The sequence below is a fragment of the Chroicocephalus ridibundus genome, chromosome 6 (genome assembly GCF_963924245.1).
Source record: "Chroicocephalus ridibundus chromosome 6, bChrRid1.1, whole genome shotgun sequence".
Classification (NCBI taxonomy): Eukaryota; Metazoa; Chordata; class Aves; order Charadriiformes; family Laridae; genus Chroicocephalus; species Chroicocephalus ridibundus.
The window spans coordinates 45239796-45255494 of record NC_086289.1 but is presented as its reverse complement, the minus strand read 5'-3'; the positions used below and the strand labels follow the sequence as shown (position 1 = coordinate 45255494).

At 46.5% G+C, this 15699-nt stretch overlaps 1 protein-coding gene across 1 annotated transcript; it reads left to right on the top strand.

Annotated features, from left to right (window-relative positions):
- The first annotated feature begins 9900 nt into the window (after nucleotides 1-9900).
- On the top strand, nucleotides 9901-15043 carry GMNC (geminin coiled-coil domain containing). Its single transcript, XM_063338537.1, has 5 exons — nucleotides 9901-9978; nucleotides 10776-10935; nucleotides 11056-11141; nucleotides 12561-12677; nucleotides 14211-15043. The coding sequence occupies exons 1-5, from the start codon at nucleotides 9901-9903 to the stop codon at nucleotides 14853-14855; spliced, it is 1086 nt and encodes a 361-aa protein (XP_063194607.1). The 3' UTR covers nucleotides 14856-15043.
- Nucleotides 15044-15699: the final 656 nt, after the last annotated feature.

Genomic DNA, 15699 nt, shown 5'->3' with positions numbered 1-15699 from the left:
CTTCATTTCTCTACTGGGTATGTGCACACACAGATCCTAGGAAATCAAAACATCCCTGAGGGGCAACTGAGGCTCAAGGAAACCCCGGAGAAGCCTGGATAAAAGATGCAATGACAAGTCCAGCCTGTTCTTGTGAAAAGTCTCGGAAGCTACTGCCCAATCTCGGAAATGCTCAACTCCACAACCACCTTTTCAGGATTCGGGAGTGCTCCTAGCCACAGACATACCTCAAAATCTCTTGCAGATGATGTGGAGATGATTTGCTCCAGTGAGGGCAAATACAGAGATTTATGTCACTAGACAAAATTAAACAATTCTTTTAGATTTATAGAACGCTGGTGAAAGAATATAAGCAGTGGGGAGAAGAAAAAAAAAAAAAAGAAAAAACCGTACAGACCTGGACTTATTTAGGGAAATAATCTAGTGAATAACTGTGCTCAGTTAATAAGTGGAAGATAATTTCTTGCTGCCCCCAGGCTGTCTCAGAAACAAACCAGCCTTCCTCCCAGCTTTAGTATTTGGGAATATCAGAATTTTCTTAACACAGTGCCATCTGAGATGGAGGGTGAGCAGAGCCTTATGCCTCTATATCGCTCAGTTAGCCCCCTCAAAACTTAAATGCAATTATAAGAACCTGAATGAAGGCTCCCTGATTTACTCTGCTGAACAGCCGTCTTGATCTGCGCTGGTGGGACCAGACGGAGGGATGCTAGCAAGCCCTCTAGTGTCCACCTTTGCATGCTTCTACAAAACACACCAACATCCAGGAATACATGAAAACTAAAACGTTTTCAGCAATAAGCTATCCCTCCAAATTCATGGTACCAAACCACATCTTTGAAAGAATAAATTTTATAATCAGTGTTAGTCTTGAAAATAAAAAGGCCAGCAAGTACAGAGGGCTATTCCTCAGTAAGAACATCTAATGTAGTATCTTCCTCATCACATATTTGGGGTAAACAAAGAGATAAGAGCAAATTATTGGAGGAGACTTTGCAGGTCAGCAGCCAACCCAGAAACGAGCACTGTAGAGCCTTCCAGTTTCCCAGTGAAGTATTTCATTCCGCAGGGCCACAGCTCCTTTGTGCCTGTGGCACCAGGCGTGCTTGCCCAGAGTCTTCCTTGTAGATTTGTATCTCTTGGGCGCTGGAGATTACAGAGAGGTCTAAAGGCCTATCACCGAACACAAACTCCCTTGAAACGTGAGGCATCACAAAACAACATCCACCAGCTAACAGTAGCATCCCAGATTAAATTAATTCACTTCAGATGAACCTGCTGCTTTTCAAACAGTACACCTTTCCACCTCTAGGAGGGAAGTCAATGAATGCTGACCTGAGTCAGCAAGGGTCCCAACGTGCATATCAGGAGGCTGCTGAGCTTCAGTGCTAGCCATGGATGACAGAGCAGTCACTGGGAGTTCTGTGGATGGCAAATGGTCTCATTTCTGCCTTACTAGAGAGAAAAGGTGAAACAGAACCCAAGGGAGCTTCTGGGCAGCTCAACAGCTGCCATTTAAGTCTCTGTTCCAGTCACATTAGGAGACTAAGACACAAGAACCTTGAGCCAAGAGGAAAAAGTCTCTTCTCTGAAGCTCTGTTGCCCTGTACTGACTTCTTCCTTCTTCCCCTGTTGTACTGCTACAATTTGCAATGGAATTGTAAAATTACAGTAAGGCATCGATGAATCCTGCTCTCTCATCCAGAGGCAGTTAAAACCCACAGATTTCTCTTGTTTCTTATTCACTCTGAGGCCTTTTTACACTGCTTTGGCACAGCACGAGGCTGCCAAGTGGATGCAAACCTCCCCCCCCAGCCCCTTTCACCTCCAGGATAGCATAAAGTATAACTGGACCAAAAAAAATTCTGTTTGCAGTTATTCTCCACTGCACATCATTGCTGCAAGGGAACTTACACTGCCATTGAAGTGTGTAAACTTTTGCTTAAAATTAAATTTCAGCAAAAATTCAGGGGAGAAAACAGCTCTGATGTGTTTTGAATGGAATTCTTCTTTTTAAAAGGCTTTGGGATTTGGAAGACATTTACTCTTTTAATCCATTATATCAAAATCATTGACAAAATCACAATGAAACATTTTGTTCCTTCCTAAAAACAAAAACCAAAGAGGGAAAAAAAAATCTCTCACAGAGAATTAAAAAGCATTCAGGTTTCATTCCAACGAGCTGGGCGTCAGGACCTCAGCATTCTTTGAGAAAAGAGATTATTGTCTCCAGCCAGCTCTGGTGTAAGCCTGTAAAATCCTCTGCCAATCTTTTAGATGAATTACCAGCCAACTAATTCCTTTTCATCACCAGTTCATCGAACACTACCTGCATGGACTAGGAGCTGGAAATTTTATGTATACAGACAGAGCTGTGTTACTAGAATATCTCCCTAGTGACTTACTGTTTTAACTCAGCCTTTGAATAGCGTGCACAAAAAAACCTGACATCTTTCTCAGCTCATGACAACAACATCCTTCACCTTCTGACCCCCAACACATTTCCACACATCCTAGGATTCTTCTTTCATTATTGATTAGAGAAGGCAATGCCATACAGCTCTGCAAGGAAGAGATGCCCTCACATATATTTACTCAGATCAGAGATCTCTGCCAAACCTCCCAACTGCCAGCCAAGAATGGAAAGTGCCCAGCTCTACACCCAAGGAGAGATGGAGAGGAGCCAGACTGCCAACTCCTGAGCACCAGCCAAGAGGAAAAGCACTATTAAATAGGTGAAGCCCAGTACATAGGTATTGGCAGCACGGTCTGCACCGGAGGAGCTCACAGGCCAGGTTACGACGCAGGCAGATGCACACATCAGTGGCTGATTAGACATGGGGCTCTGCATCTGGTCCCATGAAAATTCATCTTAATTTGGATGAAATCCGTAAGCTAAACTTTTCTGGCAGGTCTCCCTGCAAAATAGTTTGACTTCAATAGAAAACACCATGGAGAAAAACATGTTTTTTCAGCACACCGGTCTTTCTCTCATAGACTCAGCAATTTCCCCCAAACCATGACAGTCAACACTCATAACATAGTCAAGAGAAACTGTTTCTATCATGTTATTTAACCATGGAACTACCTCAGACCATTTGTTTACGCTGCTGAATCACTCTTCTGGATGAAAATGTTACTTAGCTGCAGCATGACAGTGGTTACCTCTGGATGGAGGAACATCAACACAGAAGTAGCGAGCTGCTGATGCCAGACCAAGATTAGGCTTGGGCTGCAAAACTACATCAAGGTTTATGTTAAAACTCCCATCCAATTAGCCCCCACAACTCGGGGAAAAAAAGTTTTCTGTTCACAATTAATATTGGTCTTCTGGAGCCCAGTGGTCACAGCCAAGAACAAAGGGCCTCATTTGGCCAGGGGCTACATACGTACATTTCTGATTAGAGAATTGTAAAATCTAATCAGACACACCATTCCCCATCGACAGGAGAACTGAAACACAAAGATACAGAGACTGACTTGGGTCCATACAGTCAGCAGGTGATGTTCTGAGGTTTCAGACCTCACATTTAAGTGCTGTTATAAAACTGTGTAACATCAGACCCAGGAACGGAACATATTTCTCTTCCATACACCAATCAGATTGGCAACAGTAACAGATTCCCACCTGTAGTTTTCAGGAGAACCCATTAGCTTGTCAAAAGCCAGACCCAAGATCGGTATCTTTTTAGGACCTCATTTTTTATGATACAATTCCAGCCACTCAAAAGGAAAGGGCAAGACACAGGGAATACATAAGGACTGGGACACTTTCTGAGTTAACATGCCCATGGGACACCAAACCAAAGAAATAAGTGTCATCTTCAGACAGAAGATTAATAAACCCAGTAGAATTAATGAAAATATTCAAAAGAAGACTCCACAATGATAAAAGCATTGTCTGCGCTACAGAAAACCAGCACTTTTTCCATTTCAGGAAATGATTCCTCCATTCCTGTATCTGGGGGTGTAATGAACTGCAATCTAGAGCACCACAGGAAAAAAAAGTGTTCACCTGCACTGATGAAAGATGAAGTCTATCTACTAGAGGTGTGTTAAGGGCCTCACAGGTGGCCCAGAAAATAGGAAAAAGATTACACAAAACCAGCATAAATTGCTGTTTACAAGCACATCAAAATGGCAAGCACATGGGATGAAAAAGAAAAAGCTAAAGTTCCAAAATGGCACAAGAGCCACAAATCTCCATGAATAAATTTAGATCAGACATTAGAGTAATATTTTGAATAGTCGAGTAGTAAAAAGCAGTACCAGTGTCACAAGAGAATGCATTTGCAGGCTGGCACCGAAGCCTTATGAACCGACAGCCTAGGTAAAGCAGGAAAAGGGATAACACAACCCAGAAGTCTCTTCTAGTCCTAGACCTTCCTGGGTAGTTAGCTGTGCTTTACCTAATAGATCTCTCTTTGAAGCAGGGATCTTCCGTCCCTTGGGAAACAACGGTCACAGGAGAGAACCAAGATTAGCTGTTAACAGAACAGGGGTGATGACAGATGGGTGAGCACTTGTGCACACAACACGTGGTACACATACATGCCACACACATTATTCAAACATACTCCTTACATATTTCATCTGCAAGGATATTCTATACATAAAAGGGTCACGTATAAAAACTTTGACTTCTTCAGATAAATCTAAAGCACAGCCGCACGTCCATGGAATCCCATTTTTACGAGAAAATGTAATTGCAATATGATTTTCCAGTTCAAAATTAGTCATGTCCAATAAAGAATCAAAAAACTTAATGTCTGCATAGGGAGATAATGAGCTCCTTGCACAGTTACTACTCAGAGAATAAACGTGGAAGATGAACTGCAAATCTGAAGGATTATAAATTCTCAGCACCTTGAGCACCTTAAGACACTTTCTAAAAAGTCCACAAATAGTTTCAAAGCAATTCAATATTACCTGAATATGACAGATATTCATTTGGATTTTCATTATTTAATTTAAGCCTACATAGTACCACACACATACAAATCCACCAGATAATATCCATTACTCAAATTAAGTTTCTCGATCACTATAAAGCGTTATCCTTTCCCATACTGCTGCTGAAATGCAACTTGCTTCCTTGAAAAAAACAACCCTTTTCTGAACACAGACACGATTAGGCACTAGTAACACCAAATTCCATTTTAGGGATCCATCAGAGACAAGTATCACACAGTGCGTACCAGAAAACACAGAAACAAAATCATATATACCTAAATGCCCCGTGTACCTTCATTTCAAACCAGAAGACACGACTGAAGCCACCACAAGAATTGTGCCCAGGTGACAGAGCCTGTATGTATTGACTCACCACTCTCGTTGTGAGAAACCGCAGGTAAACCCAGAAAGGTCTATTACAGCTTCTCCATCTTGAAGTCATATCTTTAATTCGTTTGCTCCTAAATACTTTTGAAACTTCCCAGCACTACACAGTATCAGCACAGGAGAGCTGGAGCCCAACAGCACTAAAGACTCAGTTCAACTAACCACATTTTACTACAAGTGAAGTCCACAGGTGTATTTATTGCCAGCTGACAACTATTTCAAAACTAGGAACTGGTGTGAGAGAGTGATGGAAAAGGTACATATTACCATAAAATGCACCAGGAAGAGATAAAAGACATAAAAGCTTTGCCGATGCTTTTCTCTAAAACATTGGTGCGTTACACAGCAGACTGAGTAATTTTGGTCATCCATCTGAAAAACAGGTTAATGTCAGCTGGAATATTCTCTGAGATGGGTTCCCGCGGTGTTTATGTTAGGGGAAGATTGTAAAAGAACCTGCCTTATTTGTCCTAAAAAGCAAAGGAAAAGATAATACGTGACAACGCTTTGCAAAGACATCAAGGCTAAACCCTACAGAGGGAGAAGTGTCTAAACTAAACCAAGATGTTGGCACGAGGACAAAAGGGATTATACCTGCTATGAATACATTCCGACTGGAAGCTAGAAAGTGTCTAGCGCTCAGAGTATGGTGTAGCCTCACAGTGGGAATAACATAAGGAAAATAACCTAATTAGTTTTAAGAGGGAGATTGAAAAGTTTAAGAATGTCTCAACAGCAGGGGACTGGATTTGGGAAGTGCCTTTTAGTCCTGCGTTCAAGGAGGAAGACTGATCGGAGAACAACCAGAACCTGTATCTGCAGAAACTTCCAGTCAGAAGCAGTCTTGTAAATTAGTCTCATCAGGTTTAACTAATCACACCATTAGTTCACAAACATCATCAGAGATTCATGCAAGCACCGGATACCTGTGTGTGCCTGACTACAGGTTAGTATGTGGATTTATTAAGCGAGCCTCTATTTTGCCACTGATACAGTAACCATTCTTATGGGGGATAAGAAGCAGTGTAGCAGCAACGTGGCAGAATAAGCGAAGAGGATTTGGGGTGGGTCTGGACACCTGTGCAGGTGTTAGCATGAAAAGCAACACACACTGTAGTCAGTCCAGTAAAAAAGTTGAATTAAATTATTTGTAAACATTATTATTTTTCTTCTCTGTACCATGTCTTCTGAGAACCAGTTCACAATCGTACAAACACAACTTTAAGGTCATTTCTACACAAAAATGTAAAATCCAAGTTTGTCAATTTTGGGGTTTTGTTTTTGTTTTTAGTCTGAAGGATTAGCTTCATCACTGTCATTTAAACAAGAAAAATCATTGAAATTACAGAAGAAATTATAGGTTCAAAGAACAGATGGGAATTAACACACCACAGTACATCTGTGTTCTCAAAACTTTGGAAAAGAGACGCTGTAACACTTAAAGTGAAATCCAATCTCCACTGAAGCAATACTGTAGTCTTGATAAGCATTTCATCCCTGAACTTTATTTCCAGTTAAAGAAGTGCATCATTAACTACAAAAAGCAGTAAGAGCTCCAAGAGAGGCTGCCTCAGGCAAACAGGAAAAGAATCAGCAGATAACTGTTACTTGGTTTTGGTTTACACTATACATTAATGTGTAATTGCTACCACGACTTGATGCTCTTGAATCACTATGTGTGACATACATGGACAATTTTGCAAAACTAGTTATTTCTTTCTTATACGATTTTGTCTTTCCTTGACAGAAAGTCACCCAAAGTTATCTCCCCAAACCTACGAGGCTCTCTGATTTGGTGGTACCATCTTCCATTCCCCAGCACAGAAACCATGGTACTGTGAGTTGGTGTGAATTCTTTGAGCTTAGAATACAAAGCATTGTCAAAACCCAAATCGAAATGATACCAGCTGTGTGGAAGAAACAATGGAGTGACCATGGGGTTTCTCCATACCTGCTTTTCACTCCACGAATCTGCCCATACTCCTCCCACCACTTCTCTGAGACAAATAACGTGCCTGAGCATGCAGAGCTCTGCCAAGAGGAAGCAGAGAGCGAACCACCAGCATTGTGCCAGGTGAAGGACCCTGTCTAGGAGCAGCTGTGAGCCAGCAATGCTTCTCCCCACACCCCCATCCACACAAAGTGGGAAGGAAACTTTGCCCACTCATTGTCCCTCCCTAGTCATGCTTCTAGATGCTCAACTCCCCTCTCTCTATGGCTGCCCTCTGTCCCCTGAGAGCCGAGCTAGGAGGCGACCCAGGGGCAGCCTGGCAGCCCCTGCACAGGGCATCCCTTCCCTTCACCCACCAAGGCCTCCCCGCTGCAGCCTTCTCTGCACCTGCCTCCACCCTACCCAGGGACAGCCAGGCACCTCCCCAGCCTGCCTGGAGACGCCAAGAGAGGGGCCATGTGGACGGGGAGAAAGGTGCAGGGCAGCCCCGGCCCCCAGCAGGAAGGAGGCACGAAACTAACACCCCCCACCGCCATTTCCCCCCCACAGCGGGTACTGGCGCGGGGTGATGACGTCGCCGGGGCCGCTCGCCTCCCCCAATGGCCGGGCCCGGCGCTCCCGCGCCTCCGAGGCAGCCCCAAGATGGCCGCTGTCTCGGGCTGCCCTAGGCCGAGGCCGCGGCGTCCGGAGCGGCTTCCGGGGCTGGGCGAGCTCCTTGAGCCCTTCGCTCCTCGCAGGGGGTTGCTCCGGGGCCCGAGGGCTCCTCCAGCCTGTCCTGGCGTTGCCTGCCTCGCCACCCGGCCCTGCAGACGCCGTCCGGCCGCCTGCCCGGCCCTGAGCCTCTCCTGCCAGGTGCCAGCAGCCTCGGGGCTGCGGCCTGTCCCGCCTTTACCCGCCTCCACCGGCCTCTTCCACGGTGTGTTACCGGCCTGCTGGGCCCCAGGGTGGCAGTCCTGGCCTGGGGTGTGTGCCTGGGGTGAGGGAGCCACCGGTGCCACCACACCCTGGGAAGCACCTCGAGGCAACCCAGTAAAGGGCAAAGGGACTAAACCAAACCAAGGAGGGCTGCGCTGGGCCTTGGTGCTCCTTGGAAGTGTTTCATAGACCTTGTGTTTCGTGTTAGCCAAGAGATGTCACCCCCAGCTCCACGCAGGAGAGGGATTGGCACCTGGGGAGTGGGTTATCGCAGCCATGATCAAATGTACTGTGCAGAGCTGGGGTTTAGGAAAGCCAAAGGGTGACCCAAGGCTGGGTGTGGTGTGGATTTGAAGCATGAGCCCTTTTCAAAATATCTCTGTTGGAAAACACATAATGAAGGTGGGAGATGGCAGTGACATAATTTGGCATAGCTGCCAGTTCACCTTGGGCAGCAACCTAGGGAAATATGCCAGTAATAAAAGAATGGAAGGCAACTGGCCCTCTTGGTTTGTATTGTCCCTGAGCCTTGCTAATGGGGTAACGGCACTGAGCATCCTCCAGGGGAGAAATGAAAGACCATCCCATATGCCAGCCTGGCCTGCCTTCGGCCCAGCCTCACCCTCCGCTGGCTGCAGGTTGTGTCCGTGGGCAGGTCGGGTTACCTCCCTGAATAGCCCTCACCATGGCAGGAGGCAGGATACTGACTGAACAACTGCTCTGCTATTAGCTTTATTCCCACCATACCCTACACTATTCAAAGACAGACCCTCAGCAGAGTTGTTTGGTTTTTTTGTTTTTTTTTTTCTGGGAAAAACTCAAGCTTATCCATGGATTTTAATTGCTGTGGAAATCTAATGTGAATTAGAGGTGACTATATGCCAACAATCTCTGTGTTTCACACACCTGCACGTGGCTTTTGCAACATTTACCCTGCAAATCTTATACCACTGTCAACAGCATTTATATCCTGAGATCTCCTGGAAGCCTGGGGCTTGTCAGAAAACTAGTTCCCAATATAGTGAGACGTTTGCAGGAGCTTGTCATTGCAGACTGTATTGTTCTGAAATCTGCACTTTCTTCCTCAGAACTGTCCACAGAAGTGGACATATTTGCTCTACACACTTGTTCCTATTTGCTTCTACACACCCCTGGGAAGCTGCAGGAAACCCACTCCCTCAGCCAGGCATGTTGGACAAACTTGTTTCTTCCTGCTGGATTTTACAACTGCAAACAAAGCTTGAAAAGAAAACAAAATAAAACAGAAAAAAAACCCCTCACCAGCAACACCAGCAGCCCTGCTCTGAACATGTGGGATGCTTCCCTGGATCACTGCTCCTTTCCTGGAGTGAAACTCAGACACACCAGTTCGGTGCTGTCCTGAAGTGTGTGGAGGCTTTTTTTTCCCTCTCTCTCCTTCTTTTCTTTTCCCTCCTTCCTTGTGTTGATTTGTGGGGCCAGAATGACTTTGATTTCAGCAAGTTTGCTGTTTATTCACGTCACAAGTTTGACAGCTTTACACCAAATCAGATTGCTGGGTTTCAGGAGAGCTCTGAGGCGTCACTGGGAGCTCCTTTAGATTAAACTCGCCTCCCCGGTCTCCCCCCTCTCCCCCTCCTTCAGAGCCATTTAAACCTCGCTGGGGCTTTAACAGAAACGTGCTCCCAAGACCTGCATTTCATCCTGCCACTAACATGGTAAGTGCTCTATGCATTTCTCTCGACCTGGAGGCAGAAAAGGAGAAGCTGGTCTCTTTGCCTTGGGGGCTTGCAGTAGGTTTTGTATCCTCTTTAAGATGGGAAGGAAGAGGGCTCTCCTCTACCTGCAGAACAGTCTCTGCTCCTGTGCCTTCCCGTGGGCGAGCAGATTCCCTGCTTGAGGCTCCAAGCCCTGCAGAGATTCAGAGCTGCTGCAGATAGGGCTTATTTGGAGGAGGGAAAAGGGGTGAATCCAGAGACAACCCCAGGCTTTGCTGATGTGCAGTCTGGGACTCCTGCGGAACTGCAGGGGCAGAAGAGAGTGCGAGCAGCCTGGAGGTGACTCTGCTGGCTTTGTGCAGCTTTAAAGCTAAATCAAGCCCCCAAGGTGGGAGGAAGGGACTGGCCAAGGACAGCCTGGGTCCTCCCTTCACCTTAAACCCACTCAGGACCCTAGTATTTCCCAAGGGCTTGCAGGAAACTCAGCCGCCTTCCTGGCATACCTCTGCTCGGAGCCCCTCTGCTCCGGGGGGGCTGCGCTCCCCAGCAGAGGTAGCCGGGCGGTGCGGCGCCAGCGGGCGGGTTGAGGGGGGGAGCGGACCCCCGGATAAGGGCTGGGAACTCTCTCGGGGGCAGGCGGCGGGGCTGCGGGGCTCCCCTGCGACAGGTACCTGAGCACACCCCGGGCGGGACAGGGGCGGGAGGGGAGCGCTTCCCCGCGGAGCAGGGACCAGCCCGTAGCGCTGGGATGCGGCGGGGCCGGAGCAGAGCTGACATCGCAGCCCGGGGGCCGCGAGGGGAGGGAAGGAGTTGGCGGGGAGGGAAACACCATCCGCCGAGGGCCCCATCGCCACGGCCGCTTCCCTCCGCAGAGCACCGGCCGGCCGTGCCCGGAGCCGGACTTCGCCGGGGTCCCGGGCTGCGCCTGCCCCTGGTCCGCCCCCGCCGGGGTTTCCAAGGAGACTTGGGCTGCCGTCTGCGCCGCGGAGCCGCCGCTGCACGGCCAGGGCCGGCGGGAGCCTCGGCCTCCGGGTAAGTGCTCTCCCACCGCCGCCACCGACGGGGAACCGGGGACTACCCGGCCGCGGTCCCGCAGCCGGGCTGGGCGAGGAATCGGGAGCGGGCTAACCCCTGGGGTCTGCTCCCCCCCAGGCCAGTTCTGCAGCCCGCAGCTCGGTGGCCAGGACGCGGCGTGGCAGGGAGACCAGCTGTCCTCCCAGCTCTACAGAAACAAGCAGGTAAAGGCACAGCGCATCCCCCCAGCAACCTCAGTTTCTTCCCCCGAGGTTCCCGAACTTTGTATCACGTATCGCACCTTCTAGGTTGGTTGATGGCACGTCTCCCTCCCACTGGCTCAGATGTGGGAAATGGTGGCAAACCACTTTGTTTGGATGGTTTTTCTTCCTTGCTTGAGGTATTTGTCTCCCCTGTGTTGTCCCATGAAGCTGGAACAACTGTTGTGGGGTTCCCTATTCATCTCTCCCTCTTACCACATATTGCACCAGCTGCCTTGGTGCTGGAGAAGACCAGGGGCATGGCCAGGGAGTCCCTCAGGTTCTGAAGATGCAGAGCCCCAGGCTGTTGACTAAAAATACATAGTGTGTGTCCTCCTGAGTCCTCCAGGATTAACTTCATGAGAAATGAGTCCACCAGAATTATCTACTTACATGGAGAATTAACCATTTTGACCAACAAGCATTTCCTTGTTACTTTATTTTCTCTTTCCTTTTTTATAAATCCCATAAAGGGGCAGGAGAAACTCTGAAGAGTCCTAGATGAAGGAACTCCAGAGAGATCACTCTGATAAAATCCTTGGAGTGTTATTTTGACGCAATGAAGTCAAGGGAAACATTTACTAACTTTAAGGTCCCTGGAATCAAACCCTAGTTCCAGACATCAGTGTACCTCTTTGTTTGGCTCTACCTCACTCATTTAAACCAGTGGTTTTCAGCCTGTGGTCACTGGATGCCACAGGTCCTCAGCAGAAGACCCTTTGTCCTCCCCCTAAGGGAGTTTCCAGAGCTATGATCAAGAGGCAAACGTCTCTGCAAATACCCATGCTTCCCATGGAAAAGTATTAGATGTCTGCAAATCAAACATACCTGTTCAGCTCTTGGGATAAGGACTTAGCTCTGTATATGCACTGGGACTGGCACAGTAGGGTTCAGGATTGGGCGTCACTGAGTACTACTCTACCATAAAGAACAGCAGCTGCGTCTTCCTTTTGCACTCTACCCCCATAAATTGTTAGTCTGCAGCTCCTCCTCCTTTTCCCCACCAGCCAACTGTAAATGAGAATGAGATGGGTGCAAAAGGATACTTACTGCCACTCAGGAGGAGATCTGGCAGCTGCTGTCATGCCCATGACGGTTTCTGGCTGTTCAAAGGGTTACCTGTATTTCTTTTCTGTTATTATGCCATGCTTAAAGATTTTTTTCAGACTAATCTTCTCAAACACTTGCTAAAGAACAAAGGAAGTCAAAAGTGAAAACTAAACAGTCATGCAACTTAGATTTACAGAGACAAGAGGCTGGAGAGGGTGGGTTGAGTTCACAAAGCAAACACACAGATCATCAAATCCAAGCAGCGTGTACCATAGGGTGATTGCTATTAAGTTACAGAGTCAACATCTATTCATCAATATCTCTATTCCACAGCTTCAAGATACTTTGCTTCAGAAGGAAGAGGAACTTGCTAGGTTACACGAAGAAAATAATAACCTCCGACAATACCTGAATTCTGCCCTGATTAAATGTTTAGAAGAAAAAGCCAAGGTATTGTGTTCAAACCTGTTGTATAGACGTGTGCAGAAAAAATGGATTAAATAGGTACACGCCATTAAAATATGTGTAATGTCTAAAAAGGCAGACAGTCTTCAGTGTGAGATCTATTTAACTTCACGGAGCTGCCAAATTGCTGGTCATGGGTCTAAGGTGACAGTTTCCCCCAGGAATGACATCCTATCACGTTCTGACTGTGGAGACAGGGTAGCCTATGGCATAATTAAGTTTAGTTTATATGTAAGTTAAGTTTATAAGCAAGGTAAAATTATTCCAGCTAAAGCTTTTTTCAGTGAAAAGCTCAAATTTGAACATACACATCTTCAATGTGCCTGTTTTGCCAATTATACCTTTTGATAAGGATTAAATTTTCCTTTTTTATGTTTTGAGTGCTTTCTGGTTTATGTTTTGTCATCTTCCAATGGTATGTTTTATTCGTTTACACTAGAATACTGATCTTCTAATTTTTTTTCAAATTTATTCATTAAAAATTTGTGTGCTATTTTTAAAGGTGAAATATAAATTAAAGAGTTCAAGTTTGATGAAACATGCTGTTAAACTAAATGTGAAGGGGATTTTTTAAATTAAATTTTTTGATTCCCTGTTTCTATTCCAAAAGAAAGTAAAGATACTTGTTTCTTGTCAACTTAAAGATACTTTTTACTATTCTGGACTTGCCCATGAAATGAAACTATTAATTATTTGCTCAGCTCTGTGGGTTGGGCATGAGGTAAAAAGGCCTGTAAAAAATAGCAGACTTGCCACACCATCAACTCGGAATAGGATGTGAAAAGCATGTCCCCCCTCCCATGCCAAGACCTGGCTCCTTACAGTAGAAGATCTCCTTCACTGGGCACAGCAGGGAGACATGGCCACCCATCTGTGTCACATGGAGGAGAGTCCGGTGTGAAACTGCCATGGGAGGTGGGCTGAGCAGTGAATTCATGACATGCTAGGGAGCTTCCTTGTTATTCCCGCCTTTCTTTGAGCATCCCTGGATGCCTGAAGGGCCCTTGTCCTGGGATAATGGCAACTGAGGTGGATTAACGAGCTCAAAGCCGCCCAGTCTGCTGCTCTGAGGACCCCCTGGCCAGGATCTCACCTGCCCCAGGATGACTTACCTGCACATCCTCCTGCTTTGTCAGGCTGCCACATTTCCCCCCATATCCCGCTCACCTGCCAAATGATGCTGGCAGCCACAGCACAGAGGAGCGCCGTACAGACAGGAGGGAGCTCTCATTTCACACTGTGCTGCGTGAGAATGTGGTCAAAGCACAGGCCTTATTGACATGGTCAAATTCTTCTCTTTCAGGGACTGGGTTGTTGTGGAGATTGTAAAGGCACAAAATAGTCACATCCATATGTTTAAGCACAAGGTGGAAGATAAAGTATCTTTTATAAGGACAGTAGTAACCATCTTGACCACCTACGATTTGAGATCAGAAACGTGTTCTTTCCAGGTAACTAGAAATTCAGATTTTAATCTTGTCTCTCCACCTCTTTCTTTTTCCTTTTTTTTTTTAATAGAAACTGCTATCCTGCCATGGCCAAAAAACCTGTGCTATTCTTAAAAGCACCAAGAGGAGATTAAAAGAGGACCACTGCTTTGTTCCTCAAGAAACTCCACACGCTTCCAAAGGTAGAAGGAACCTCTTTAATGAATTCACTGCCTGTGAAGAACAAACCAGCCCTGGTGTGGACAGCTGGGTCTTGAAGACTTTGGGATTAAAAGATGTCAACACCATTGATGAAACTTCAGCTAACTACAGTGCCCTGTCCTCAGACCTTGGAAAAAACACGTACTGCCTGAGCCCTGGTGAAGTAATAGACTACGACCAGTGTGATGGAGCAGCAGCAGTGTATAGCTGCAGCTACATGCCTCCAACTAAGAGCAGTACCCATCCATGCAGCGAGGACTCTTCCTTCCTTCCTCAGATTTCTTCAGCACCATGTGTCTCCTCATCAATGCCAAGCGTTTCCTCCCTCCCAGCCTATGGTTTGCCCTATTTGACTGGCAATTTGTCACCCAACAAAACAGAAGTGGCCTTCACAACATCCCTAAGTCCTCACCGCAACGTGAGAACGCACACCTTTCACCAAGGACAAGCCTTCGTGCGCAGGGATGATGATGGAGGATGGAGATTCACCTGGGTGCCCAAGCAGGCTGAATAACGCACCTACATCAAGGGTTAGCCATAGGGGATGTAGGAGACAGACATCTCATCTTGTGCTTGAGACTGGTTCAGGCATCAAAAATGAGCCCTTCTGGGCTCTGTGAAATGCTACTCTGTCACTTACCCACTCCTCATTCTCTCCCAGGTTTTCAAAGATGTGGCTCCAGATTGCACGTGGACCATTATCTGCCCCGGGCCAAATGTACACATTGGATCCACTTCTCTTGTGCCTTTGTCGAGATACCTTCTTTCACTTTCTTCATAGTTTTTCGATCATCAGCTATTCCTTGTTAACTAGTAGTTTCCAGGCTGGAGTGCTTTCAGCTTTGATGATCACTCCCCCATGTACCAAGCTGGAAAGCATTTTGGAAATACAGTTTGCAAATATCACCTCTCTCACAGATATCCACAAATGACAAAAGAGGCATAGGTTGAAGGCGGAGAATCAGCAGTGTCCAAGTGATTTGTGTCTCTCTGCTACACATATTGCCTTGGATTAAGGCAACCATGGGTATTTGTTAGTGTGCTACACTAGGCTGACCTACCTGCAATCACATGGTGCTGTCATATTCTGCCTCAAAATAAACAGGATTTGCTTAAGTAGCCTGGAGGCTACTTAGTTACAAGTGATTCAGCAAGTTCAGGGGATTTTGTTCTGCTGTGATTAAGAGACTAATGTGTTTACTACATTGTGTTTTAAAGGTATTTTATCTGACAGATAAAATGAATTTGAAAAGTTCGAGCCCTGCAGCAGGAATTAGAATTGGAGATGCTGTAATGACACTGCCATCACTAAACAAGGCCCTGGCCAAGTGGATTAGTGGCAGAAATTTTCTCATCTG